Source organism: Colossoma macropomum, unplaced genomic scaffold (assembly GCF_904425465.1).
Source record: "Colossoma macropomum unplaced genomic scaffold, Colossoma_macropomum, whole genome shotgun sequence".
NCBI lineage: Eukaryota > Metazoa > Chordata > Actinopteri > Characiformes > Serrasalmidae > Colossoma > Colossoma macropomum.
This window is the reverse complement of record NW_023494789.1, coordinates 21,776,196-21,789,738: the sequence shown is the minus strand read 5'-3', so window position 1 is coordinate 21,789,738 and position 13,543 is coordinate 21,776,196. Positions and strand designations below refer to the sequence as shown.

The following is a 13,543-nucleotide window of genomic DNA, read 5'->3' as shown; positions in this document are numbered from 1 at the left end:
TAAAGGCAAACAAGTGACATTATGTGAACTATCTTAATTTATATCAATAAATAGTAGTCTAAGGATAAGTGGAATCACAGGCATCAGGTAGTGTGTTGATAGCGTTTTCATGTAATAACTTGTTTTTAAAAGCACTGGGCACTGTCTGGTTCCTATCACAACCGCTGTGAAGATACTCTGACAGATTCTCAGTTTTTTCTAGAATGGAGCATTTCATTTCAAATCACTCAAAGACTTTGTTTACATGTGAATGATTTGGTTATGCAGACATTTAGAATTTATCTTTAATGCAATTAATAATTAATTCCAAATGAACCATTTTCATCATTTTGGAACATTATAATAAACCTTATATTAGTGATGAAGCTGATCTTTTCTGCTGCCATAGTGTAATTCACACAGCAGCAGAAAACATTTAGCTGCTGATCTGTGTAATATATGACAGTATTTATGTCATTTAAAGGTATGAAAAGCCTGACATCATTGCTTAAAACCAAACTTGTGTGATGTTAAGCTTCAGAAAAATTACTATAAGCTGTGAGTGAATAGGAAGCTTATTCTGTGCTTACTGTTTACACCTGCTTATGAAGACTCTTATGCAACCACCTTTGTATCACAGTTGACTTCAGTTGTAAACAGTCTGCTATTGTTAGAGAGGGGAGGCCCGGAAAGTGGCTTAGGTGCCAAAGGCAGAAATGTTTACCATATGCGCTTGTGTCGGATGACTTCCACCCACTTGGAAGTGATTTGTCTCAGTGAAATAAAGCAAAACAGGAGCAGGCAGGTAGATATATGAGCAAGATGGCCATGAAAAAAATGTCTTGTTTATGAGCTTGAGCTTACGCTGAAAAAATATGCGAGAAATGCACCCCTTCCGTGAGGTGAAATTATTCAAGGCTGCCAGTAATGCTGGATGGCTCTAAAGAACATTGCCTACTGCACTCAGAAGTCCATGTACTTTATCAAACTGCCTTAGAAAGCTCGGGGTTCCACCAGACGAGTGTACTGTGTTTCATAATTCCATGCAAAGTGTGAAAATACTTTTCCCAAGCCTGTAGACTGTTCTTTGGAAGAGCGGTGCCCAAACAGACCTGTACCTTATTTGTCGAATCAATAAGGACATCTGGAGGAAAAACAGGGCCTGCTTACTGTCTCTGTCTGGACAATACTGAGGAACTGGTTGGCATCAATTTGGACATTATTGAATAAATTGTTTAAGTGTCATGAGCTTCAAAAGAGTCCTGAGAGAACAATAAAATAGAACAATTAATCTTAAGTTGCCATAAGACTCTTCAGACGTCTGGTTCCCGTCACCACCACTGTGAGCAATTCTGATTCAGTAGGTTTCTCTAGAATAGAGCATTTCGCATCAAACCACTCTGAATGACTTTCTTCATATCTTAAAGATTTGATTATGCAGAACCTTTGAAAAATCTTTGAAATCATCTTTAACTGAAAAATAACAAACAATGCACACCATACAAAAACTCCAAAATACTTTACTGGAAAAAGATGAACTAGAAAACTTTAAAAATAAATAAATAAATCATTAAATACACTGTGTGGCAGGTAAATACATGTTTGTCAGACTCTGTTTCTTACTGTAGGAGAGACCAGTGGAACATTTAAAATGTGCTCCATCGTCACCATGCCGACTCCCATCTAATCATTGCCAGTTCTTTGAGAAGGTACATTTTATTAAGTAATTTTTAAATCAAATGATCAAATCTTAATTGAGTAATAGTAGCTGCAGTAAAGGCAAAGCAAGAAAACTGGAGGGTTTCAGCTGATTGCTCCCTTTAGTGTTTCTTGTGAGGGCCAACAAATATTACAGTGCACAGTAGACCCACTACAAGATTATCAAATTTCACCCCCCAGGAACGGAAGCCAAACCAGCCAGACCCCAACAAAACGATGATACTATATTAACCTAATAACAGCCTCATTAGAGCCAACATCCTGATTTATTGGCACTAAAGATGTCAAAGAAGTATGCATTGGCTGAACTGTCGAAGAGCTGAGAGCCTAGGCTTACTGTAAGTGCCTGCTTTAGATTCATGTGGCTTCTGGGGGAAAAGAGAAACGTAAACCTGAAGAATAATCAGAGTAGTACAGCTCCTTATAGTGTAGCTGAGCGCAACGTGATCTCATACAATCAGCCGTCAGTGAACCTACGTGTTTTTATATGTAATGCTGATAATGTAAATTCAGTCCTAAATCCAAACAAGTTTTGTTGCCTTAAAACACCCTAAATGTACCCCTCAGCCATGCACTGCAAAAAAGATATTTCAGGCTAAGATTGCAGTGTATTTGTGATCATTTCATATGGTAGTTTTCTGTGGGATAGCCTTTAGAAGTCTGGTAACTATTACCAACACTGGTGAGCAATTCTGACTCGGCAATATCCTTTACAATGCACAATTTCCCATCAGACTACTCTGATTGGCTTTCTTTGTGGTCCACTGTTTTAACACACCTGATCCATCTCATCAAGGGCTTGATTATTTTGTGATGAACTGGTGAAGCAGTGAATAGCTGAACCCCATCACCACCACCACTACCACTTAACCTCCCTGTTCCAAAGATCACACTTGCAGTTTTATGTAGTTGTGTGTATGTTTATGTGCTAATGTGATATGTTCATAAGCATTCCAGCTTGTCCCATTTCTGAAACAGACAAAAGCACAATGAAGTGGTATTGGGCTATGTAGAGTTGTATACAGAAGTTTGAACACCCCCAGCCACATTACATAGTTTAGAGGTTAACAGGCTCTTCACTATGAACAAGCTTAAATTCTGCATTTTTCTGCAAGTTTTAGCTCATTTTCTATTTATTTGCTGAGTTAAACACATTGAATATATATATATATATATATATACATATATATATATATAAACTACATATATATAAACTTTTGCATATGTCTGTGTATATGTCCTCAGTTCAATGCATTGATCACACTGAAGAATGTTAACATTGTGAGAATGTCTTCAACTACTTGTCCCACAAAGATACATACATATTCGCACACTTGTACTCACAATGCTTTTGAACTTCTGCTAAATTTGAAAATACGTGAACACAAACTGCAAGTGTGGACTTTTAGCCAGGCCCCAAGAAACACTGCCCTATTTTGCCCCATCATCGGAACATTTGAGTTCAAGCCCTGGTGATAGCACAGCCATCCATAACTGAGAGTCCAAGAGAGTATAACTGCCACTCCTCTTTGTGAGTGGGAATGATGGCCTTGCTTCCTCTATCATTCAACACGATGCTAGCAAATCGCCAGAATCTGTTAGCTTATGTAAGAAAATTGGGCACTTAGCATTCTCCTCCTAGCATGTTAAGCTGTCTGGCAGTTCAAAAAATTAAATGGTTTCATGTGATTCAGAAGAAGCATGTGCTAACCTCAATCTTTCTGCTTTGTAGCACTGTGTAATGGGGCACATCTATGCTGTATGGCGAAAAAGTATGTCGACATTGCTCCTAATTAGGCTGTGGAGTTCAGGTGTTTCAGCCACACTCATTGCAGGTGTGTAACAGGTGTGTAAAATCAAGTACACAGCCATGCAGTCTCAATAGACAAACACTGGAAGTAGCATGGGTCATAGTGAAGAGACACTTTAAATGTGGCAGTGTCATAGGATGCCACCATTGCCAAGTCTGTTTAGAAAATTTCTGCCCTGCTAAATCTGCCCCAATCAACTGTAAGTGCTTTTATTGTTAAATGGAACCATCTAGAAGCAACAACAGCTAGGGCCAGGGTTACACCATGCAAACTCACAGAGCAGGTAGAGCTGAAGTGCTGATGCATGTAGTGCAAAAAATTGCCTGTCCTCTGTTGCATCTTTTACTACAGAGTTACAAACTGTCTCTGGAAGCAACATCAGCACAAGAACTGCATGTCGTGAGCTTCATGAAATGAGTTTCCAATGCTGAGCAGCTGCACAAAAGCCTAAGGGCACTATGCGCAATGCCAAGTGTTGGCTGGAGAGTATAAAGCATGTTGCAACTGGACTTGGAAACATTCTCTGAAGTGATGAATCATGTTTCAATATCTGGCAGTCTGATGGATGAATCTTTGTTTGCAGATGCCGGGACAGCACGACCTACCATAACGTAGAAATTCGCAGCTAACAACATCACATCACACCACACAATGTGAGTTAGTATCTATTAACTATAGATTTGAAGGGTTTCATTCTAAAATGCAGTCTAGACTGCATCCAAGAATGTTTTTTTTATACATTGTTGGGAGTGGGCTTTATACATACAAGAAATATCAGTGCTATATTATGATTAATACTGATTTTATTAGAAAAATAATGTTTTCTATTATGTCTGTTTTTCCCTTCCAATACCCAAACAAACATTTTCTGCTGAAATTGGCCTGATACTGAAATTCATTGACACCGATATGCCATCTTAACCTGCACTATTAATTCTTTTCCTTTACAGTCAACTCTAGAATTCTTGGCATTAAATGCGCTAAAATCTATATATGTAATAAAGCAGACATGTTATGAGTGATATCTCGGGCTTGAACAAATGGTTAAACTGCATATTTGTTTTATTTTTACACTGTGTTTTGGAACCAAATAATTTTCTTTTTGGTAGCACTTTTTATTTTGAAAAAAAAAATGTTGGCAATATTCCCTGGTGAGACATAACAGAACTGAGCCCATTTCTGTACTGCTTAACAAGGTTGGAGGACACTTGTTGAGGGATCTTGGACCACTCCTTCATGCAGAACACTTCCAGTTGCTTGATATTCTTGAGGCCTTACTTGTGTGCTGCCCACTTCAAAATACACCACAGGTTTTCAATTAGGCACAAATCTGGAGATTGAGAGGGCCATTGCAAAAGTTTGATTTTGTGCTCCAGCAACCAATAGTGTGGATTTTGATGTGTGTTTGGTGTCATTATCTTGCATTCATTATACCATTATATCATCTTTGGGGTCCTCTTTTTCCATCCTTCTCACTGTACGTAGGGGCAGTATGGTTACACATCTTCTTCCTGGCAAAGATTTCAACTGTTTCATGCTTTTCAAAATGGCTCCCTTCACTCTGCGAGGTGCAGGAAGTGTTTTGCGTTCTCCACTTCAATAAGAGTGAATCCATCATAGCTGTGCAACATGATATTTGTCGCCAGTGAACCTCCAACAGCTCAGAGCATTCGTCGTTGGTTCCACAACACTGGATGATCTCTGAAATCACACTGAAAGAGCCGTGAGTACAGTGACACCCGACTTGCTCTATCGAGTATGGGATGAATTTGACTATGGTGTTGATGTTGTCTGTACAGCTGGAGCAGGTCATATTGAGCACTTGTAAAATTACATAATAAACTTTATGCTCACTTAAACCATTTACAATGTACTGCATTTTTCTGTAATGATTTACAAGTGAAATAAATAATTTTGAAATCAGATAATTCTTTTAAAATCACCCTGTACTGTGATTTTAGTTTTCAAGTGGACGCAGTTTGACTGAATAGAATTGTGAGGTATAAACATTAATATGTTGATCTTTTAAAATTACCTTTGTACAACAGGCTGTAGAAAGATCATACTGTCCTACCTATGTACATCACCGCCTGGTTTTAATTTCAGTGCACAGTGTGACACAAGTTAGCAAAGCTGCTATAGATATGTTTCTCAGCATGTTTTCTCAGTACTCGAGGGAAACCGTGTTGTTTTGAATAAAATAACTTTATTGAAAATTGTCCATAGACAGAGCTGTCTTCGGAGGCTGTTCAGATGTTCAATGAAAAAGACTGATGAGGATCAAAACTATGAAATGTACTTTACTTACAGTTTTACAGAAGCATCTTACTGATGTGGAACAAAACCCACACTTCTCCACTGCAATGCTAATCAATCCAAGGTAGTTTACATTAGCTAATTTACTTTATTTAAAATTAAGATTTTAATGATTTAGCTGGTACATTACACTCATTTACACTAACACCTACACTAACAATTACTGTATTCTAAGTTAATTATTCATTATGGTGTTGGTATTGGCAAGTACCAAAGAACTTGTAGATGATGTACTTGTACTTGTAAATGATATTGATGGATCTCTAACCATGTTGATGGATGACAGAGGGATTTTTCATATGTGTGACCTCAAATCTATCCTAGGAAAAAATGGTCATAGACCACAATGGAATTCCCGGAGACTATGAGCAATAAAATATATTTTGAAAGGATACACTATTCTTAAAGTAAAATAAGCAATTTCTCCAAACAATTTTGAGGAACGTTCAACTCATCATATGTGCTTTTTATTTTATGTAATTGTTTTCGCTCAGTTTCTTGAGGGGTGCCAATACTTTTGGAGTTGGCTGTATATGTGGAAAAAGATGTTTGCTTGCAGGGACAGGACAGGAACTTTGAGACTTATATGTTGAAGCCTACAATAACGGAGGAGGATATCATCCATCTACATCTGCAACAATAAAAAGAACACACAAAGAATGTATGTATATGCATGGTACAATAATACATTTTTCAGTGATGCTTTAACAAACTATTAAATGAGCAGCTTTCTCTGAAATGCATCTCTGAATGTCCCCTTAACTACTGTAGATCTACTCAGCAAAAGGTACAATAGGATACTTAAGATACATTATCTGAGCCTGACCTTGGGGTACAGAGAGTTCTAAGACAAGGCAAACTGTGTGAAGGGCAGAGGTCTACAGTGAGTTATTTCCCAACCCTCCAGTATCTTTGTTTCATTGATATGGTGCATTTCTCAAAGTCAAGGTCAATTTACTGCTTTACTCTTTGTTTACTTATGCGCTTCCATTTGTTGTGGTAGTTGCCTGTATCAGTAGGTTAATACATCATTAATGTGATTTTACTGATGTGTTCAAATATTTTTAAATTTCTACACAGGTTCTATATAGCACAAAGGGTTCTGCTATTGTTTCATTGTCAAGCTTGTAACAATAGAAGAACCCTTTTTGGTGTTACATCTGAAGAACCATTTCACAGTGCAAAGAACCCTTTAAGCATGTAAATGGTCTTTGAATGTTCAGGAATGTAGCACCATTGTCTTTACTAAGAAACCTTGAAGAACCATCTTTTTAAGGGTGTACCCTATTTAGAAACATCATTAGTTAGTGCATACCATATCTCAGTCAAATGAGATTTCTAAGGCTCTCCGAAAATTATTTGCTATTTCTGACTTCAACGATCCACTACAAATGTACAAATGGAGGACATTCAACACCACTGTTACACTTCTTAGGAGCGCTCATCCAAAAAAAAATGACTTGAAAACTAAGGTGTAAAATATACTGGGAGGTCACAAAAAACCCAGGGTAACATCTAAGGATCTGCAAGCCTCTCTTATATTGGCTGATGTCAGTGTTCATGAGTCCATAATCAGGCAAACACTGAACAAAAACAGTATGCATGGGCATGATAACATGGAAAAAGCCCCTACTCTCCAGGAAGAACATTTCTGCTTATTTACATTTTCCTGAAGACCATTTGGATAAGCCAGAAGAGTACTGAAATAATGTTATGAGAACAGATGAGGCAAAAATGTATCTTTATGGCCTAAATAAGAGATGTTATGTTTAGCAAAACTTAACACTGCATTTTAGCTTAAGAACCCCATGCTAACTGTGAAACACAGTGGTGGCAACATCACAGTTTGGGGCTGTTTTGCTGCTAATAGACCCAGACAACTTGCCATCATTTGATGGACCTATCAGGTCTGGATTGTATCAAGAAATTCATGCAAGAAAGCCCACCAACATAACACAGTTGAAGCAGTTCTGTAAAGAGGAATGGGCCAAAATTCCTCCAAGTCAGTGTGCAGGGCTGATCAACAGTTACACAGACTACTTGGTGAAGTCATTGCTGCTCAAGGGGGGTCAAACCAGTTACTGAAAGCAGAAGTTCACATACTTTTGCCAACAAAGACATTTAAAGTTACTTACAAGTTAGATTAAATTAATTCAGTAAATAAATGAAAAACTACATATTTTTTGTGTTATTTGAGTTCTCCTTATCTATTGTTATGAGTTACATGTAGATCTGATCATATTTAGGTCACATAGAAACTCTGAAACTTTCAAGCACCACTGTATATATGTATAATTGTATAGTCCATTATTGTGTTTTTTTTATTCTGCATTTGAAAACTCCAGTTACTCTTTGCATTGTGTTAAAATTTCAATTTTAATAAACAGACCAATAGAAATGGTCCAAAAGTATTTGGAAGAAAAAAAAATGTTACATTAACTTTTATTACAAGTTAAGAAAAACTAAATATCATGATGCATATTGTGCACTTTTTCATTTAGAATACCAAACAAGATAGATTTACACTAAATTTGGTCCATATATTTCACTCTATACAGATGCTTTTTGAGAGGTCTCACTATTAGTTAGAAGCTGGGTTAATGGACCATGAAGATTCATATAGGCACAGGAAGCTTACATCTGTTTGAAGGTAAAACATTATAAGCACATTTCAGTGCAACATCACAGCACAACAAATGTCAGCAACACGTTCCACACACCTGAAGGAAGAACATTGTGAACATACAATTGGAAACACAAAAAGGAAAGAGAAATGTTGCAAAACACAATGAGGCATAACTGTATTGTTAAGATCCTATTGATAAGACATTGAATTAACAATAGTTGAGTTAAACTGTAAGTTGGCCAAGTGTTGTGAACAATGAGACACGTTCATGGAAGAAGCGCTTGTTCTGGCTTGCACTGGCTTACTCATTCAGCTCCATTAATTCTTCCATGAGTAAATTTGCAAAACAGTGAAAGACTATATAGACACTGGATCAAGATAGGTATTGTTTATTTAGATAGCAAAAATAAAAAGCCATTTTTTGCATGATTCCCTTCAAAAAAGCTGGTACATAAATTAATAAATAGGCCTGTACATTATGACTTTCTAGCACATCCAAAAACACTTTTATTTTGACAGTATTTAACATATACTATTTTTCCATTCATAAAAACAAGCAAACTCTGTGCATATCCAGAAATAATACAAGCTTTTAAAGGTGCAGTTAGGATGAATGAGCGTAGAAATATACATGGCACATGACATATACGATGCATCTTGATCAACGCGCGTCCTGTCATAGGAAAAAAAGTCTATGAGTTGGTCATCAGCCAAACAATAACATGATGCAGTGCAGTTACTGGTTTTCTTACCATGTCCTTGAAATCATATACACAAACAAGTACTGGACACACTCAACACTCAGGGGTCCTTAACTTACACATTCCATTACGAGGATTAATTCTGCAAATATGGCATACACAAGGCGGGTGTATATTTGCATATATAGAGGCCCAACATGTAAAAAGAATTCACAAAAATGATATCTAGTGACATGATTTGTGCGTCTTGATATGTTACATTTAACTTGGCGTCAACACCCTCAAAAAGTAAACTTATTTAAACACATCACAAGCACAAAGGATTTTCCACCCTGAGAAATTAAAAAAACACTTTAACTTCCGCACACAGACAACAAGGCAACATAAGGCACTTGGTCACTACACTACCACAACATTCCTAATAATGTGAATTAACATAACAATAAGCAGCATTACTAAACAGAATATGAACAGCTGATAAGATATGCATAGATAAAAACTGAAAGTCTTACGGAAAACCCACATGGACTGAGCACACACAAACTGATGTGCAAGCATTGACAGCAGTGCAATATTGTTCAACAGTGGATAAGCTGAGGTACTACTGAATAGCAGTAATCAGCTTGACCCCAAACATGGCCTCCCACTGACTTCTGACCCAGTCAACTAAACCTTGTATCTCCTGGCCAGCCACTGCTCTCAAAGGCCAGGTCCGCTCCTCTTTAGCCATCTGTCAACCACAAATACACAAAACAAAATACGTATGTCATTTGTTTTCATTAGATTGTACATCAGGTTCGGCAAGCTTTAGAAAGCGTCTGAACTTTTCTCAACTGACTCATGGATTGTGGTCTTAGGCCTTAGGCTATGTTCACGTTACAAGCAAGTTAATGACGCATGTGGTTCATTCATATGACGTTACTGCCTAGGATGTGTGCATGCGAGTCATTTCACGACACAGCTTTATTCACATTAAGTCACCTACATGAATGTGAACCATCATATTAGAAAGATCAGATATGTGCAAAAATCTGAATTGAGCAATGAGGCTTGTGATATTAATGTAGTCTAAGTGACTCAAATCTATTGTTAATGTGCACAAGCCTGTGCCCTGAAACAGCCCCCATGTGCACACCCTACTTAAATAGACCTCTTTTATGTGGCATTTATAAATGAGCATGAAACAAATGAGAATGAACATGTCCTGCACATTTTTACATCCTTACTAAGGACTTTACCTAATTTGTCAACAAAAAACGTTCGTTAGGTGGAGTAGTTTTCATTTTCAGAGATGAACAAGCTTGACAAGTTCTTCTTTAAAAATAGACTGACTTCTACTGACTACTACTAATGCTTTTTCAGTGCTGGACAGGTGAGTGGTACAGATTTAAAGAAGGTATAAACCTGTCTGTGATCAGGAGAATAAAAATTAGTGGTTTTACCTTCCTTATCCAACGTTATGTAGATTATCCAGTGAACTGTGTGGACTGGCTGCAGGGTTCTGTGTGGCGATTGTGTCGATCGGTATGTTTTAAGGCTTCTGCACAGTAAACAGGGCTAGTATGAGGACGAAGTATGAGGATGAAGTTTCTGTTCCACCTTAAATTGTGCAGTATTCTGGTGTCAGCGAATTTCTATTCCACCTTCAAATTCAAACATTTACAATCTGGTGCCTAAATGCTGCACCGTTTAAAGTGGAACAGAAAATTTAAATGAGAAGCTAACATCAGCATCCTAGCATTAGCGATATCACTGCTCAAACAAGGAAGTAATTGAACATTATCATATCAGTTAGCTTACCAAGGAACAGTGACCTGGTCATTTACAACCCTGAACACTGTAAAAAAACAGCATTAACATTAAACAATGGAAAATGTAAAAATGTGAAGGTAAATTACAAAATACAACCAACAGACAATGAGGTATAATTGACTGCGCTAACTTTAATACCAACCTGAACAACAGTATATGACTATATTCTAGTAAACATTAGACAGCTAATTTTAGCTAACCTCACTGGGTAACTTATGAGGTCCTTAACATGCCTTCATGGTCAAGCAGATAATTCTCTGAAGGTAAAGCATGTAGCCCTTGTCAATCTTACACATCTCTGAAAATGAAAACTGCTGCACCAAACGAATTACACCTTTGTAGAAAAATTAGATACATTCCGAAATATGGACATTAAAATAAGTGAGTCCTCTACATCAGAGACATATAAAGCGGGACTATCTCTATATTCTTATTTGCAAGTGCTGCCGCTGCTGTAATGTTTTCCCTACTATGACGACTTCTGCAGTGTCGAATATGGAAGTGCGAAAAGGGTGTGTCTATGTGTCTGTGCAGTGAAAGAACATGAATTTCAATCTGACTGTTCTCAATAGGGTCACATGGCCACTGATCGTATATGTATCTGGTCTAGGATCACATATGAAAGTGGCTCAGATCTGATTTGAAATGTTTAGATTTGCGTGTCTACACAGCCTGGTAATGCAAATGCAGCCCAACTGAAGTCAGAAACCTCTGGTTTTAGGAAACACAAACTCACCTCATCATAAAGTTTTATCTCCATCAGGCATGGATCAGATGAGAACAGACGGATGGAGCTGACACAACTGATTGGCTGCATTTCGCGAACTGTGACCCGCCCACTGCACATGTGTCCCTCCTTGCTGCCTGTCGGCTCCGAGTTGCTCTTGCTCCATTGGTGGTCTTCATCCAGGAGACACAGCATTTCTCGAGTGGCCAGTACAGTCACAGAGGTCAAACCATCACCTGAGAGAAATGCACAGGAAAGCACTCTCTCTTACATCACTTGCTGTGTTACAAGAGCTTCTTTGTATTTGAATCTGTTTGTGATATACAGTGAGTTTAGGTGGCTCCTCTCATTGTCTCATTTTATTAACTACACCTACCATATAGTGCATGCTGTAGGTATATAGTTACTGAAGGTTGATATTTGTTGCATACCAGATGGGCTACCATCAGCAACTGTACAATTTGCACAATTTGTCAGCCAAACTGTACCAAATTTACTAATGGAATGAACCAATGTAGGACCACCACTGACCAGATATTATCTAGGTGAGAGACCACTCTCGGCACAGTGGTAACACCAACATGATACAGTACTGTGCAAGTCAGAGACCATCCTTCATTTATTTAATTTTCAGTCAAAACAGCCATAAAGTACAAGTTACTAATGTTTCAGCATCAGAGAAAAAGAGCAGAAAACATATTTAACAGAAACGTCACACAGAATCCTCAACAACAGCTATACATCCTTTCAGACCCACTGAGTTGAGTTGAGTTTTCACGGTGGAAGCATAGATAGAAACACTTGGAAACTGGATTTTTTCAGATCTGAAGCAAGAGTGGAGCCTGATTTTCTCATATCTCTCACAGATGAAAGTACTGTTTATTTGGTGGTGACTTTCAGTAACATTTCCTGTATAAAATAAATAAATAAATAAAAATAACCTGTACTTACTAGCCATTTTTAAATGTAAATGAAATGAGTAAAGAGTGGTCTCTGACTTTTGCACAGTACTGTACATAAACAACCTTTAACAAAAAAAAGTAGGTGTGCCTAACAGAGCAGCTACTAAGTATACTAGCAAAGTGGTACTTGTACAGGCACCTCCATGTTGATGTCAGTGCTGTGCTGAGAAAGGACCACCGTTTATAGATGCATAGCAACATGTGCTACAGGCAATAACTGTATACCTACCAAGTGCACCTATAGGTGTACTTGATTATACAGCCAAATAATGTGGGTACAAGTTAGGTGCACCTAAAAAAATCAGTGTGCTGCATTCATAGGCTAATGCAGGTAGCCACTGTAGAATCATGTTAGTTGCTTCCCACCCTCCATTATAAGAAAACTACTTTGTGTTTAGTTGTTTTAAAACACTTAACAAATGCAGGCATTCTTTGGTACTTTGGTTCTGATGTTTTAGAATGAAAAAAGGTCATTTAAAAACCATCCTGAAAAGTATTTAAGTTGAAAAACATTTTCCCTTACAGTTTTTTATTTCCACATCTAAGGCCAGAAACAGAACAGAAATTGGAAGAGACTGAAAGAGACAGAGTGAGAGTACGTGTCCACAAATGAGTGAGAGAAAAAAGCCAAGCAGTGGGTGAGAGGGAGGGTTTGACAGGGGGAGAGAGATGTTCTTGTGTCTCTTTTCGAACACAGTGGGAGGTTTCTGGCTGGGCTTGCTCTCAGACGCTGAAGGCTCAGGACTTGATGCCTGCGGCCCACTCCCAGGCCTGCCTGGCGGGCGGCTGGGGGGAAGGACGGGTGTCCATGGGGCGTCAGGCCAATTGAAAGCTGAGCCACTTTTTCACAGTGAGAGCACCCTCTCAGGAAGAGTCAGATAGAGCTTTTT

At 38.0% G+C, this 13,543-nt stretch overlaps 1 protein-coding gene across 6 annotated transcripts in view; it reads right to left on the bottom strand.

Moving 5' to 3' along the window:
- Nucleotides 1–8,824: 8,824 nt before the first annotated feature.
- LOC118808117 (serine/threonine kinase 11 interacting protein) overlaps nt 8,825–13,543 on the bottom strand; it is a 50,478-nt gene continuing 45,759 nt past the window's right edge. For 4 of the 6 annotated variants that reach the window (XM_036570552.1, XM_036570551.1, XM_036570555.1 and 1 more), the window contains exons 25-26: nt 11,701–11,927; nt 8,825–9,882 (exon numbers count right to left, since the gene is read on the bottom strand). In XM_036570552.1, the coding sequence (XP_036426445.1) occupies nt 9,754–9,882; nt 11,701–11,927 (356 nt within the window). In that variant the 3' untranslated portion in view covers nt 8,825–9,753. Of the gene's footprint in view, nt 9,883–10,594; nt 10,693–10,952; nt 10,990–11,700; nt 11,928–13,543 lie in introns of all 6 variants that reach the window. The other 2 variants (XR_005007259.1, XR_005007260.1) reach the window with 2 other exon arrangements.